We start from the raw sequence: 14,951 nt of genomic DNA, 5'->3' as shown, positions 1-14,951 counted from the left end.
TGCTACTAAACTTGGATTAACTGGGCACTAAGATGCCCAAAAGTGATACGTGGCCAGGTGGCACTGGATTCGAGACTATAACCACCATGGACAGTGCTGGCAGCTGTGACAGTGTTGTCAGTGCTAATTCTGGATTTGTGAGTAATATGCCCCACCCTATTATTTGTGGGAATTTCTGTTGTTTACTATATCATTAGTAAACAACATCAGTAGCGGTATGCTGATGAAACCAAGTTATTTGTGATCTCAATTTAAAATTAGTTTGTCATTCAGAATTTGTAAAAAAAAGAAATTGCTCTGAAAATGTATTAACATCAGTTTTAAGTTATCTTCTAATCTTTAAAAAGTATCCTGATTAATATTTTTGTACTGATCCTTTTGTGTTGTGAATACTTAATTGAGCTGCATTAAGGAACGTCCTGTTTTTGTGTGTTGCAGAGCGATGGTAGCCTAGAACACCTGTCTGCTGAAGAGAGGGCATGTCTCATGTTTTTGGAGGAGACAATTGAGTCCTTGGACACGGAGGACGATAGCGGACTGTCCAATGATGAACCTGACCAACTTCCTACCCTTGGCAACCTTGCCACCAAAATGGCTAACCTGTCAGCTTCCATGAGCAACAGCAAGCTCAACGGTGAGTAAAATCTCTTCAAAGGGATTTGTCAATAGCTAATGTTCTATACCAGCCACTAACACACGCAAATGTGACATACATGGTAAATCTAATCCTGCGTATTTGTGCACGACTTTGTATTTTTCAGGTACACCAAAATGTGTCTCTAAGGAACCTATAAAGGAAAGTTTTAAAAACAACAAGCACATCCAAAGTTATTTAGTTCCAACACCTCTTGTTGTGGCCAACAGTTCCTCCTGCACTGTGTCCAATGCTAAACCAAGCATAGTTCCTGCAGACCAGAACAAGAACTTCCATTCAAAGCCTCAGATAACTAATACAGACAGCAAAATTGGCTCCAAGTTCAACCAACAACACAGCACTCATCCTGTACCTTCAGAAGTCAATGTTGTGGTGATACCTCCTCCGATCAAGCCTAAGGACTACTCAGGTAGGATGACTGATGGTTCCTCACCTAGAGGACCTCTGTCCTATGAGGCTCTTGTCCATCTGCGGCGGAGTGCCTCTGTCAAGAAGTCCCCTTTATGCCCCACTATTGATCATACTATAGACTTGGGCCAGCATCCTCATGGCTCAACAACAGGAGTTCAGCCAAATACTACAAACCTCTTCAGAGCCCCCTCTAAGGCGTCTACTCATAGGCCTATGACCAGTCCTCCGGTTGTGGCTCCCAAACCCAAAAGAATTACACCCAGTATTTCAGTTAATAGTGTCTTGAACCCAAATGAAACAGCAACCCCAACCCACGACTCTTCATCTTGTGGCAAGCGCTTGCCAGATGACCAAAAGGTGAGAATGGAGGCCTTGCAGAAGTTGGGCCTCTTGAAAGACAAAGAGCCAGAAAAAGAGGCCATCGTCCCACTGGCCCCATCAAAATCTCCCTCTTCTTGGGACTCAACATACAACAGATTTGCAAGAGATCCAGCTCACACCAAGCCATTGAGAAGTCCATCGTTTTCTCATTTTCATGTCCCTACAGAGCCAAAAGGCCGACCTGTGCAGAGCAGTGCCAGTTTCCACCACTACTCCAGAAGTGAGCAACATTCTGCATCCCTGTCAAATACCTATCTCACCAATGGAGTGAAGGCTGTGACTCTAGAAGGCTCAGAGGCAGGTTTTGGGAACCACCTACCCTGTCAGCCCAGAGAACAACCTCACTCTACTACCCTGGGTAGCCACAGAAGTTGTTCTGAAACTGCTCAAACCAAGGCATTAGACCCCCAGCTGTTGGAATGTACCACCACAACTCAACCTCTATCTCGCAAATCCTCAAACCTTCTGGGGTACAGTGTGATAATGGTACCTGGGATGGGGGCAGATCGGAGAGAGGCACTTAAAAAGCTTGGTCTGCTCAAAGAGTAGAATCGGTGAAAAGCGGCAATGGACGTCAAGTTTTTTTCTGTCGGGTTTTTGCTCATCCAAATTGTGCGCACTCATTGTACAGAATGTAATTGAGATTGTAAAGGCCTCTGGCACTAAATTGTAATTCAGGGCTATACAAATAAATCTGACTTGACGTCTGTCTGCTTAGCCTGGCCTGCTTAGCCTGGTCTGACAAAATTTGAGTTTCATCATTTTAAAGAGAGTGGGAGGCAAGTGAGAACTTGGCATTTTAGCATCAACCTAAGAAGAGTAATCTAAAGGGCAGCACTATCTGGTTTCAGTATGTGGCTTCAGTGTCACTTTCCTTGAAATGTGTTTTTTTGTTTGTTTTTGTTTTTTATTTTTGCTGTATAAATGGCATTTAAGGTATATGAAAATGTACTTTGAAGACTTCAAAACCCATAAAACACTACATATAAAGTGTTGAAACATTTTATTTCTGAGAAAACACTAATTTTTCTAAAACAATGTTTTTAGTTCCAAATGACACCAAATCTGTCATATAATGTATAGTTATATAAGATGGATAGCAAAAACAGGATGCAACTGATTATATGTACATCTGGTAAGAGATTTTTGAAATCGATGAAATACTGTTGAGTTTCATGCTCTTTACATATGAGCCTAATTCCACTAATCCCATGAGTACACACCATGCTGCAAAGAATATTGATTATAGCCCTCAAGGATCAGCTTCTACTCAATCTTCTTTAAATTTAGCCTATAGCTTGGCTTTTTAACAGGTTGAAAATATGTCATATATAGGGGAGGTCTACACCTCTAATAAACTGGGGACACCAACATGGGAAAATTATTGAAAAGCCTTCATTATGTCTCCAATTGGGGCAAAACCAGCACAGAAAACATAACAAATGTTGTTAAAACAATTGGCCTTGCCCCAACTCCAGTGAGCCCTAGAAAAAATGACATTCAGTCAGGAAGAAATGCCTCATCTATGTCATTAGTCATCATTCTTCAGTTGTATTTGTGCTCAGAGGAAAAACAACCCAAATCAAATTGAGACTAAAATTCACAGAAATACCTGGACTTGTACATGCATATCAGTGTTAATTGAATATGGATTGGCATGGGCTGATAACATTTTAGATTCTGGGCAGATGAATTATACCCAGGACATAAATGTTTGTCCAACATCATTTTTTTGTATTTCTGCTAGATTTTGTTTTTGTGAATTCAAATCATGAAATAGAAAGCATATTCACCATTTTGGGGTGCATTTTTTTCCTTTATTTTTCGACTGTCATTTGTTTAAAATTTTTCTTCTGTGTTTTATAAAAGTAAGCTATTTCAGAGCAAATCACTCTTCGAGCTCTCATGCAATAATGGTTCACTTCCTCCATGTTTTTAAAAATTATCTTTTTTTTTATCTGCTGTTTAGACTGGGTTTGTAGAAGTTTGGTAAAGACAATTATCACACTTTCTGTATCATTTATATAAATATCACTAAACCATGGCGATCCCAAACATGTTACATTTCTACCTACTTCAGCATATGGAAATGTACACCTCTCCTAGTGCTATGTAAATGATAAAACACTGCTCCAACCAACAAGAGTTAAGCAGGCTCATTCCTGAAATGAAACTTTAAGGAAATGTGATCTCATGAGGGTACAGTGAGCTGCCTACCCTCTTGTGATTATCTTGCATTTGTTAATGGGGTGCTCTTTCAGACTGAACTTTTCAGGTTGCTTGTGAATAAAGCCCTTGCTTATTTCCTGCCTTACAGTAGCCCTTGCAGGCCAATCATAGAATTAGTCTTGAACAAAGAGGCAAAGAGGTTTTCTATTCAGTTAAACCCTCACCCCTGCAAACCTGTATGTACACTGGCTTTAGCACGGCCCATCATTCAGCAATTCACTCCCTGAATGACTACCAGTCATACAACTCTCATCTTACAAGCCGCTCAGGTGATGAGAAAAGCTACTCAGCTATCCTCGCGTTATCGGATTATCTTCAGCCCCGCCTCAGTGTGAACCTCCCTTACTTAACAGACCAGCGCTTTCTTTTCCCTGCCGTTCATTCTTGACCTCTATTGTAAGTCTATTCTTCCCAGTGAATAATGCGAACTGGTAGGAGTTATCTTACGTAATAGTCTTGAGCCCCCGGTGTTGATACTAGATAAGAATACTGAAGTTGCTGTCTGCAATGTCACTGTGATGGTAATGGACTTGTAAAATGGGCCGGTAGCTAATGTATGCCTGAGCAGAGAGTGCTGTGCCAGTATATGGTGTCACATTTTTGACATTGACACGGCTGTCTGCTGCTGGTCAAGTATTATCAAACAGTAGATGGAAAAATCAGGCCAGAGCCAAGTGAGAAAAGTGAGCCGTATGTCAGTATTGTGATACAAACACAAAGAGGGTTGAGTTTAGAAGAAAAACCTTTTTATCGTATATCCCAAATTGTGTATTTTGCATTAACCACAAAAGCGCATAAATGAAGTCTCTGGTTATTACTAGTTTCTTTGTAAACAAGTTGTTCTCAAGGTGAAGGCTGAGGACTTATACATGAACCCTTGATAGGGTTCCAACTGGTTCCCTGTAGCAAATTGAGGAACGGTTTCATTTCCCTATGATTTCACTCACTTGAACCTGTCCGGTTACAGAGTAGGCTGTGTTATGAAATAGACCATCCTATTCATATTTTCACTGTACCCGGTATTATCAACAGACAGAGTTTAGACTGTAACACAACTTGCTAAAATAATTTTTAAAAAACAGAAATAAAAACAAAAGCCCTGTCATACGGTTTCCCTGGGACAAAATCCTATCAGATCGGGGGTCTGTATCCTGTGTCTATTTCCAAGTGCATGACACAAAACTCGAGGCAACCCCCTGGTCAACATTCCTCATTTCTGTCAAGGTCATGTGAGATCATGACCCATATACCCATTTCAGATGATATGCAGGCTTCTCACTTGCATCAGAGAGGAAATAAGACGCTGATCCTGGATGTGACACACGATGCGCTGACACAGTCTGTCAACATTATGTTGCCGTGACAACAGCCCCCCACACACACACACACACACACACACACACACACACACACACACACACACACACACCATCTATAGCAGCATCAAAAATCACTGGAAAAGAAATACATTCATTTCTTTGAACTCAGTCAGCCATTATCACAATATTAGAAGCACTGTGCTAGCTCAATAGTGTGACAACAGGTAGTAACAGAGGTAGTGTCATGTTCAAAATTTATCAAAATGCCATTAAAAACACCCTCATAGTACACTGAGGGGCTCATAATATCCATGTAAAGTGCTAAGAAATTGCTGATATGCAGTGGTTCTTTAAAATGTATAATTCCCGATACATTCACAATCAATCATAGTATGTGAGCAGAATCGCTGTGGTAATGAATAGAAGAGAAAGGGGAAAGTATATAAGAATATAAGAACACTCACAGAAAGATGAATCAATTCATCTGGACACTTTTTTTTGAGAGAAACATTTCATCACTCATCTAAGTCGGTTCTCAACCTTTTTGGGGTCCTGGACCCCCTGCGTATTTTTGATCTACCATGAGGACCCCTCCACCTGATCTTGGGGAGGGGGGTTGCAATTTGATAGAAACAGTAGAAACTGCATTTTAAATTGCATTATAGCATTTAATCACTCTTTGGGGCAAAAATAAGAGCTTTCAGTTGTAACTTAGATATAGTTAACAAAACAGAATATGTATTCAGTAACTTTCAGATATATGTAACAACAGAATTTTTATGCAGTAACTTTTAACAATGCAAACGGGAGCGAGATCTCTTATTAAAATACAATAAATTACACTTGTGAAACAGATGTAATTAGAGAAAAAAGTCCTGTTACCCTTTATAGTTTAGGTAGATAAAGGTCTCAGTCACATTTGAGTAAAATAATCCTATTTCTATAAATGTCATAGGATCTTTTTTTTAAAGATATTTTATTTTCACGGACCCCTTGCAATTACACCACGGACCACTAGGGGTCCGCGGACCCCCGGTTGAGAAACACTGATCTAAGTGACCTCTTCAGTCTCAACTGACTGCAGGTTTGCATATGAAACCGATTTTGGTCGTTATGCCACTGTGTTGTTTACAAGGGTGGGGATACCTGCAGTAAGATGAGACTGAAGAGGTCACTTAGATGAGTGATGAAACGTTTCTCTCTCAATAAAGATTGTGTGCAGATGAACTGATTCAACTGGATTACTGTGCATGCATAAAAAAAAAGATATATAACAGCAGGTAGAATGACCAGCCGTTTCAGTTCCCTTCATAAAGGACGTGTGTTTTACTTTTCTTCCGCTTCACCTTGCCATTGGGCACAGGGATACCCAACGATTCCAGCCGGAATGGTCGTGGCATTACCGACTCCAAGCCAAGAGGCGGGCTGATATTGGAAGCCCTGGCGGTTAGATGGGCCGCCCCACTGACAGCAGGAGGTGAATGGACGGCTGCAAGAGAAAAGCTTGGTCAATTTGATAGCGCCAGCAAAGATGAGCATGGACAAATGTTAAAATATTGAAATATTTCGGCTCAATGGCTCTTATAGTGGCTGTCAGCCATGTTCTGATTTGAAATTGCAAATTAAGAACATTACTTTTTCTGAACAAAATTGGAGTGTGTCTGATGAGCCTCCAGGGCTTACAATTTTTTACACAGAGTAACAATTGTTTTGCACTCAGAAATTGCACTCATGGCCTCTAAAGAATATTGAAACATAAAGTGTATTTAGTTAACAATAACCTGCTAATACGTAATACATTCATCTGGTTCACCAGCAGTAAGGACATGCAGAGTCTGTAAGTCCTGGTCTTACCAAGTCCCTTGGTGGTTTCACCACCCAATAGTTGAATGGCTCTCGTGGACTTAAAGTAGTTGCTGGCAATATTTTCACTGTCACTACGGTCCAGCATTTCCTTGTACCTGTCCTCTTCCACCTGCTTAAACACACAGACAGAAGAGTAAAGATCCATATAAATTTCTGATTATAGATATTGTGAATGAGAGATAATTGCATGGATAGAAAATACACATGTGCGCACACACACACACTCACGCACACACACCATAAACATCTCTCCCGCGTCAGCAGCTGAGCCTCTATGTGCTGAGAGTCGAGGAGCAGGGGTAGCCACAACTATGAGAGAGAGAGAACACACACACACACACACACACACACACACACACACACACACACACACACACACACACACACACACACACACACACACACACACACACACACACACAGTGATAGGAGACATCAGAAAGGATTTGCAATTCTGACCCAACAGCCATGGCTTCAACGGCAAAAAAAAAAAAGCTCTCTGTAGCCCTGAGCTTAAAGTTTAAATTAGTGTTCACCCTTTATGCTACTTCCTGTGGCTTACCTGAAGGCAGTGACGTTTTCTGTACCAATACATCAGGCAACCTCCAGCTGCCACTGTCCTCATCCCAGGTGGCTTCTTTCCTCAGATGGTCCACATTGCTGTAGTTGCAGTCCCGACGCACCAGGGGCGCCATACGCTGCAGTAGGCTGTGCAGTAGTTGGCCCTCCCTCTCCAGGCGGCGGATGGTTGCCAGATAGTCATTCCTCTCCATCTCAAACTCTGCCTGCAGGTCACGGATCTCCAACTTGGCCGCTTTCAGCTGTCACATAATATAGGAATAGATTTGATGACATAGGCAAATGCAAAAAGAGAAATCATATTTGGCTCCAGGCGCGTAGCCAGAAATCTGATTGTGGGTGGGCACAGACAAAAGTCAGATGGGCACAGTCCGTATGTGTATAGCACATATATATAACAGCAGCAGCATAATCATATTACATAAGCTATGCATTGGGCAGCTGAAATTTCTGCATGCGCTCTGAACATTTTCAGAGGCTGACGGATTATTTTCATCACCTGTAGCTAACCTATTCAGAATTGCTTTTACTGTTGCAACTCATCAATGAAGCCGAACTACCTAGCTATAGCCTAGTACAGTGTTTCCCAACCCAGTCCGCAAGGAACACATATCCTGCAGATTTTCTTTGCAACCCTGAATATATACCTGTTTGTAGTTATTCAACCAATCAGCAATGAATTATGTCAGATGTTGCACGCGTTGCATAATTAAGTGCTGTGAGATGATTGGTTGAGTAAGTACAAGCAGGGCTACCTATGCAGGGTTACAATGAAAATCTGCAGGATAGGGGTTCCTTGAGGACTGGGTTGGAAAACGCTGGCCTAGTATCTGTGCTGATCATACACAACGTTCTAACTTACTTGGCTCTTCCACTTCAGAAGTGGTTGCACCTTCCCCTCCTCCTCATTTTTCTCACTTGTACAAAGTTTAATAAATTAGTTTGTTTTTTGGCCATAGTTTTTTTTAACTAGTTTTTTTGAGGGGGGGGGATTCCTGTGGCTTTAGCTAGTGGACAAACTAGGGTGGAATGTGTGAAAGAAAGATGGGACTGGGGGCTGCTGGCATTTGCAAAACGCACTGCCAATCAAAATGAAGCTTTCTGATTGGATGTGCATGAGCATCGACTGGGTGGAGTGTACAAGCTAGAGTGTACAGTGGAATGCTCGCGGTATACATGAAAGAAAGACAAGGAGCTGCTGGTACTTGTGAAATGCACTGCCAATCAAAGTGAAGCTTTCTGATTGGATGGGCAGGAGTGCCAACTGGGTGGGCATTGCCCACTTTTGCCCAGCCGTGGCTACGCGTTCATTTGGCTCTCGGATACGTTTGAGTTTTGCTTTATGGCAAAATGCAAAGAGATTCTGCAATTTTAAACTCGTTAAAATCACTGGTAACTGTCAGTGATGTATGATGGTAAAAATCGTAAAAATCTTTGATTTTTTTTTTTTGCACTATTATTTATTATATAAACAGTTTCCGCTGGGTGGGTGTTTGGGATGTTATGTGAGCCAAGGTTGATGGTACTGGCTTGCATGACCCCCCCCCCTTTTTTTTTTAAGGGACCTATCGTGAATATTCAATTCTACATAAAATTGTGTTAATATAATGTTTAAATATGATACAATTCTTAACAGGGCAATACTCTATATTTGAACACTGTATAGTAGAGACATTTTATCTGCAGATTTTTTTTACATTTTTATTGTGCAGGTTTTCTTTTGTTTTTTTTCTTTTTGTGCTCTATACTCCGGATAGTTCTTATTTCTTAAACTGGTTTGCTCACTAGATATTTGTAGATTTACAGATACTTGCTTGATACTCTTTTACATATTCTTACACATTCAATTTACCTAGATTTTGAATATTGTAACGTATTCCTTGTTTATTTTTTTTGTGCAAGCAGCCCCTTCAATAAATTATTTTTTCTTTAGAAACTGACAAATTATTAATTTAATTTTAATTTAAGTTTCCTTTATTAATCCCCTTGGGGAAATTCAATTACTGCAAATTAACCCATCATAGCTGTGATTTGTGTAGCTAGAAGCAGCGGGCTGCTGCCTTCATGCTGCACCCAGGGACCAACCCCAGTTCTTTTCCCATTGCCTTGGTCAGGGGCACAGAGGGAGTATAAACCCTAACATGCATGTTTCTTTTGACGGTGGGGGAAACCGGAGTACTCAGAGAAAACCCACTGCAGACACAAGGAGAACATGCAAACTCCATATGGAGGACGACGTGGGATGACCCCCAAGGTTGGACAACCCCGGGGTTCGAACCCAGGATCTACTTGCTGTGAGGCGACAGCACTAACCACTGGGCCACTGTGCTGCCATAAATGATATAACAAACTTTTGAACTTGGAATTGAACTCAGAATAAGCCTCAACAACAAGACGATGAACCACTTCCCACTCATTAACTCTATGCCACTCTTCTCTATTAATCACGGTGCCTCACTTTTCCTTGCATCTTGTCCAGAGCTTGGCTCTTTATGTGAACCTCTTCTTGGATGGAGTCGTACACCTTTAGGAGCACGCTCTCGCTCTCCTCACTGTTCTCTGACAGGGCCTGGACGAGCTGCAACTTCCTTTGGTCGGCAAGGGTCTTCCTCTGCTGATGTCTCTGTTGGAGCTCCTTGTTCCTGGCTTGCTCCCCACCTACCACCTCCTGCTCCAGCTGCTGCAGCCTGGGGAAGGAATGGACAATCAAAAATAAAGACATTTTACTAAATGAATGTATGCCCGGATGGCACATAATGGAGTAATAGCACTAACCCTTTTCAAGTTCAACAGTTGTTGAATAATTTTTCATTTATACTAACATACAGAACACAAAATCCTGGAAGTAGAAAGACTTAGACATGTCTTTGAATATTTACAGAGAGCATAAGAGTCAGAGAATCGGCATTTCTAGTGATGTCAAGTGGGCAAGGCATTAACTGTCTTTGTATCTTTGCACAGAGTTCAAAATCAAAAACAACAAACAATTCATTGCTTAATAGAACATCTGTACAATAGAAAATCTCTGGATAGTGGGTCTCTGCTATACAGTATTCACATATTGTACAATATATACTATATTAAGTATTTAAACACACGCACCGCTCTAGGGCATGTCTCTGGTCCAGAGGCCCAGATGTTGCAATGATAGATGATTCTATGTGCCCGTCTCCTGCTGGTCCTCTTTGGACACTGACCACTGGATAAGTATCCAGGGGCTGTTTGCCCTACATTTCAAGAAAACCTAAATTAAAATGTTATCTATTTTTACCTGACATCCACTCCTCAATATTTCCTCTCTTTAATAAAATACAAATATATTTAGATGGCTAATACCTAGAGAAATAATGCATAGGTCATTTTATTTTAATACAAGCAATCATTTCAATAAGGTGTGAAATCTTAATGATTTACTTCACTTTGAGATGAAACAAAATAAGTGTGGCAGAGCACCTTGGTCAAGGCTGGTTCTTCAGCAGGGGTAGGGTACAAGGCTTCAGTACTGTGGCAGCCCTCTTCCTCACGAACCTGGGTCATATCGCTAGAGCTCTCTGACATTAGAAAGCAAGACACTTAATGACATGTGTGTTGGCTGATAGAATATTTATAATTAACCTTGAGACTAAGACTTTATTGTTCGTCTAAGCTGAACATTAAAAGGCATTAGAGGCTGTAATTGTGGCCAAGAAAAAAATAACTTTAGAAAGCTCTAAAACTGGATTTAAGACTTAAAATTATAAACTAACAATGCTGAAGCTCTATTGAAGGCCTTATATGTGGATAGCATGAATTAACACACTGACGCTTTGGGACGATTACCATTTCTTGGTATAGAGCTCCCCCTACTGACTTGGGTCTTCTCCAGGTTGGCGAGCTTGATTTCGTATGAGTGATGCAGAGTAGCAATGTCCCCCTGGAGCTTAGCCTTGGATTCCTGCTCTGCATTGTAATCAGCCTGCAACCTAGCCAGCTTCTCCTCATACTCCTACCCAGAGAGAACGACGTAGTCTTACAAACAATCTGGCATTTAAATTTCAGTTTTTCATTGCTGTGCAGTTGTTAGAAAGGTAAGGACAATCACACTGTGTTTGATGAAATTCCCACAACATATCTTGTGCACAGTTTTGTCCAATAGAGGGGTCAGAGAACACCTGCAGTTTCATATAACCATTAACTGTGAAACCATTTTCTTTTAATCCTTGTGTGTTGAATGACAACATATCACATGCATGCCAAACACACATATACCCATTTATATACAGTAAATTTCACAACTCTTAATCTTGCATCAAGTGTTTTCACACAGTCCGCTGTGAGCAAACTGCCAGCACAAGCACTTGATTTGTACATACTTGTTTAATTTCCTCCTTCTCTGCTTCTGTGGTGTTAGACTGTTGCCCGGGCAGGACAACAGGGGAGTCAGACAACTCACCAGCCAGAAGAGCTACAGATATAAAACAGTAAAATGGAAAAAAGAGAGACAGTAGGTTTCACAATGGTAAGTAACAGAAAATCCCCCAACAAATTGCTATCAAATCATTTAACATCCAACAAATAAAAATCAAAACATTGAATAAATAAGTAATACGTTTATTTTGTCCACAGTCTACATATGCAGTCATGTAATATTTTGTACAAATTCTAATTGAGAATTTTTTGCATTCTCTCCCCATTATCATAAGGCTAGGATGTGGCTGGGTCCATGCATTAAACTCACATGAAAGTTTTGCAGTGCTGAGCTGGCCAGAGATGAGGGCACGTAATTTCTTGATCTCCTCCTGATACTCCCGGAGCAAGGCATCCTTGGGGTCCTCATTGATACAAGGCCTGTTCTGGATGGCCTTGGCCCGGTTTGCATAGCGTAGTGTGCTCAAGCTCTCCTCATAGTTGCTGTCTGCAGGCGAGAGGCAGGCAATCATCAGCGTGCACGTGTTCCCCCCGAGGGAGTCCTGCAGCAACCGGGTCAGCTTGGAATCCCGGTAGGGAACATACTTGGATCGTCCATCCACCAGGGCAGAGATGACGTTGCCCAGAGCGGACAGGGACAAGTTGATTTTGGTGGCCTCACGGAGACGTTCCCCCGTGGCCCCTGTTTTAGACTGGCGCTCACTACCCGCCAGGTCCACGAGGTTGAGTTTCCCTGCTCGCAGGTGGTCCTCGCCCGCAGAGTCTGAGAACAAGGTGAGGGTGGAGGAAGGCGAAGTCGAAAAAAATTAAGTTGATCTATATATAGCCCTAAATTGCAGTCACAATCTCAGGGGGCTTTACATTCACATTAAATTTTACAGAGCAAGTAAATTCAGTAAACAACATTTGGCACCACCTTTTAAACCCAGGGGGTAAGGGTTGCTGTCTAAACACAACACATTTAGACATTCCTACCTGGGGCTTCCAAATATCTGTGCTTTTCTGCTAAAGCTGTTGGTGGTTTTATGAGTCAAGGAATACATCTTGCATCCTACATAAGGGGGCTGAAGGAGCATGTCTGTGTTTAGCTTGCAGTGAGCACATTCACCAGTGTTGCAGATCTCCAGGTGGATGGTGAAGATGGAGTGTGAGCGAGAGGAATCTTTGTTCATCAGTGTATAGCCCACAGACCGGTTCTTCCAACCTCGCTCCATGACTCGCTCGCACTCTCCCACACTGTGCACCGTGTGCATCGAGAGGTCCCGCACGTACACTCCATGCTCTGGATGCTCTTTCAGCTGGCATTTACCAACCACACACAAATAAAGGAAAACAGACACACACAAACACCAAACGAGTCATCCTGTTTGAACACCACTAACTTTCCAGCACTCACGTAACCGCTTTTTTTTTAAGTCACTAAGGTAACACCCATTGTGCACAAAGGATGACCATCATGTTTGTTGTAGAAGGGTAGAAGTTACATAATGACTGCATTTGTCAATAGTGATTGTTATGAATCAATCCAATAGGTTCTTACCTCCATTTTCTGTTTGGTGTCATTTCCTAAAAGGTCCCTGATTTCTTCATTATAAATCTCTAAGTAGGAAGCCCTCACAAGGAATTTTGTGTTTTCTGCACACTAGCTCTCTCACACACACACACACACACACACACACACACACACACACACACACACACACACACACACACACACACACACACACACACACACACACACAGAACGAGAGAGAGAGAGAGGGAGAGAGAGAGAAAGAGGGAGAGGGAGAGAGAGAGTACAATTCTGTTTAAGTACATGATATGATTTCTACACTAGAACAAGGCTATGTGTTCTTAAAAATAACGGTAGGCTTCTACAACTTGGTTATGGATTTGTGGAATGACAGCACTGTGGGGCCGATGTGTTGCCTTGTGCCATAGCTACCTGGATACTTTCAAAGATGTGCTCAAAGGCTCTTGGTATGACCCCTCTCTGGGCAGCAGGCTCAGACACACCCTGCATGGTAAAGGACTTTCCGCTTCCAGTCTGGCCATAAGCAAAAATTGTGCCATTGTACCCCTCCGTCACCCCCTGTCAACATGTAAACAAAACCACTGACCTTTGCAAATGATTGAAGACAGACTCCTGAGTTAATGAGGACTGTGGCTGTTAACAGTGGGATATAGGCTGCTAGGTTTAGCTTTGCGTATCATGCTGCTGTATTTTGTTTCGGATTCTGAATTAAGGGTATCCAGTGACCGTCGATCTAGACGTTGCGGCCTTGTTCTCAACAATAACCACATACAAAAAACAAAAAAAGTAAAATACGGTTGGCAAGCCTACCTCAACCAAAGGGTAGGCGATCTCATTGTACATTTTCTCAGTGGTTTGCTCGATGAAGTAGGCTCCGTCAAAGGTGAACTGTTTTGGGGGCTCATCTGTGCCCCCGGGCTTCTCGATGCAGCACTGGCAGTGGTGCGAGTCCATAGACACCACCGTCTTACAGTTCAGAGCCCTCTCCCTGTCGTTCACCGGTCTGCATCTGACCACCACCTTCACCGACTCAGACCCCATCCTTGACTATTCGTTTTTACTTCGTCGAGGAATTAAAAATAAATCGCGTACACAGACCACCGTCCGGCTACACGGCCAGCTACCACGCTTCACTCAGATTGTCGTGCTTAGTTACATAAACGTTTGACCTTTTTTGGGGGGTGGGGGTAGACCGTCCACAAGCTTGAGCCTTACAAAAAAAATAAAATAAAAATCTCGTGACCAGTTAACTTGATGTTACAAAAACGCAACAGCTAAACCTGCTCTCTCGCCATCAGATGTTGCCAGTGGTAGCAAATTAGGCTACCGCTTTCTCGAAGACCGCCGTGATGAAAACTTTACGTTGACAGTTAATCCCCGAATGCCCACCACGGAATCCTTATCACCAGCGGGTGTGCTGAACCAGTTAAATGACAGCGACTAGTGATCGACAGCCACTGAGGAGGGGGGGGGGGGACAGGACAGTACACACTTTCCTTGGCTAGACACGACTCCTGCCACTTCCTCTCTGGCCACGGCGTGTACGGTTGCTTAGCAACCATAAACACGG

At 42.3% G+C, this 14,951-nt stretch overlaps 2 protein-coding genes across 2 annotated transcripts; one reads left to right on the top strand and one right to left on the bottom strand.

The window, feature by feature from the left end:
* The first annotated feature begins 32 nt into the window (after window positions 1-32).
* zgc:158258 (uncharacterized protein LOC791186 homolog) lies at window positions 33-2,286 on the top strand. The gene is made up of 3 exons (XM_056275300.1): window positions 33-137; window positions 439-634; window positions 762-2,286. The coding sequence occupies exons 1-3, from the start codon at window positions 33-35 to the stop codon at window positions 1,994-1,996; spliced, it is 1,536 nt and encodes a 511-aa protein (XP_056131275.1). The 3' UTR covers window positions 1,997-2,286.
* Window positions 2,287-6,293: 4,007 nt separating this feature from the next.
* On the bottom strand, window positions 6,294-14,422 carry kif17 (kinesin family member 17). Its single transcript, XM_056301168.1, has 14 exons — window positions 14,192-14,422; window positions 13,793-13,939; window positions 13,388-13,489; window positions 12,956-13,145; window positions 12,158-12,610; window positions 11,793-11,884; window positions 11,260-11,425; window positions 10,894-10,991; window positions 10,543-10,667; window positions 9,899-10,127; window positions 7,405-7,682; window positions 7,100-7,160; window positions 6,850-6,973; window positions 6,294-6,484 (listed from the first exon to the last, which is right to left on the bottom strand). The coding sequence occupies exons 1-14, from the start codon at window positions 14,420-14,422 to the stop codon at window positions 6,294-6,296; spliced, it is 2,487 nt and encodes an 828-aa protein (XP_056157143.1).
* Window positions 14,423-14,951: the final 529 nt, after the last annotated feature.

This window comes from Lampris incognitus, chromosome 2, assembly GCF_029633865.1.
Source record: "Lampris incognitus isolate fLamInc1 chromosome 2, fLamInc1.hap2, whole genome shotgun sequence".
Classification (NCBI taxonomy): Eukaryota; Metazoa; Chordata; class Actinopteri; order Lampriformes; family Lampridae; genus Lampris; species Lampris incognitus.
Note: the sequence above shows the minus strand (reverse complement) of the source record. Positions and strands in the feature narration are given on the sequence as shown.

Coding starts and splice junctions, on each gene's coding strand:
- zgc:158258 (XM_056275300.1), top strand. CDS start 33: ATGCCCAAAAGTGATACGTGGCCAGGTGGCACTGGATTCGAGACTATA. Junction 138..438: donor TCAGTGCTAATTCTGGATTT/GTGAGTAATATG, acceptor TGTGTGTTGCAG/AGCGATGGTAGCCTAGAACA. Junction 635..761: donor GAGCAACAGCAAGCTCAACG/GTGAGTAAAATC, acceptor TGTATTTTTCAG/GTACACCAAAATGTGTCTCT.
- kif17 (XM_056301168.1), bottom strand. CDS start 14,422: ATGGGGTCTGAGTCGGTGAAGGTGGTGGTCAGATGCAGACCGGTGAAC. Junction 10,668..10,893: donor AAGAACCAGCCTTGACCAAG/GTGCTCTGCCAC, acceptor CTTGAAATGTAG/GGCAAACAGCCCCTGGATAC. Junction 6,485..6,849: donor TGAAACCACCAAGGGACTTG/GTAAGACCAGGA, acceptor TTTCTCTTGCAG/CCGTCCATTCACCTCCTGCT.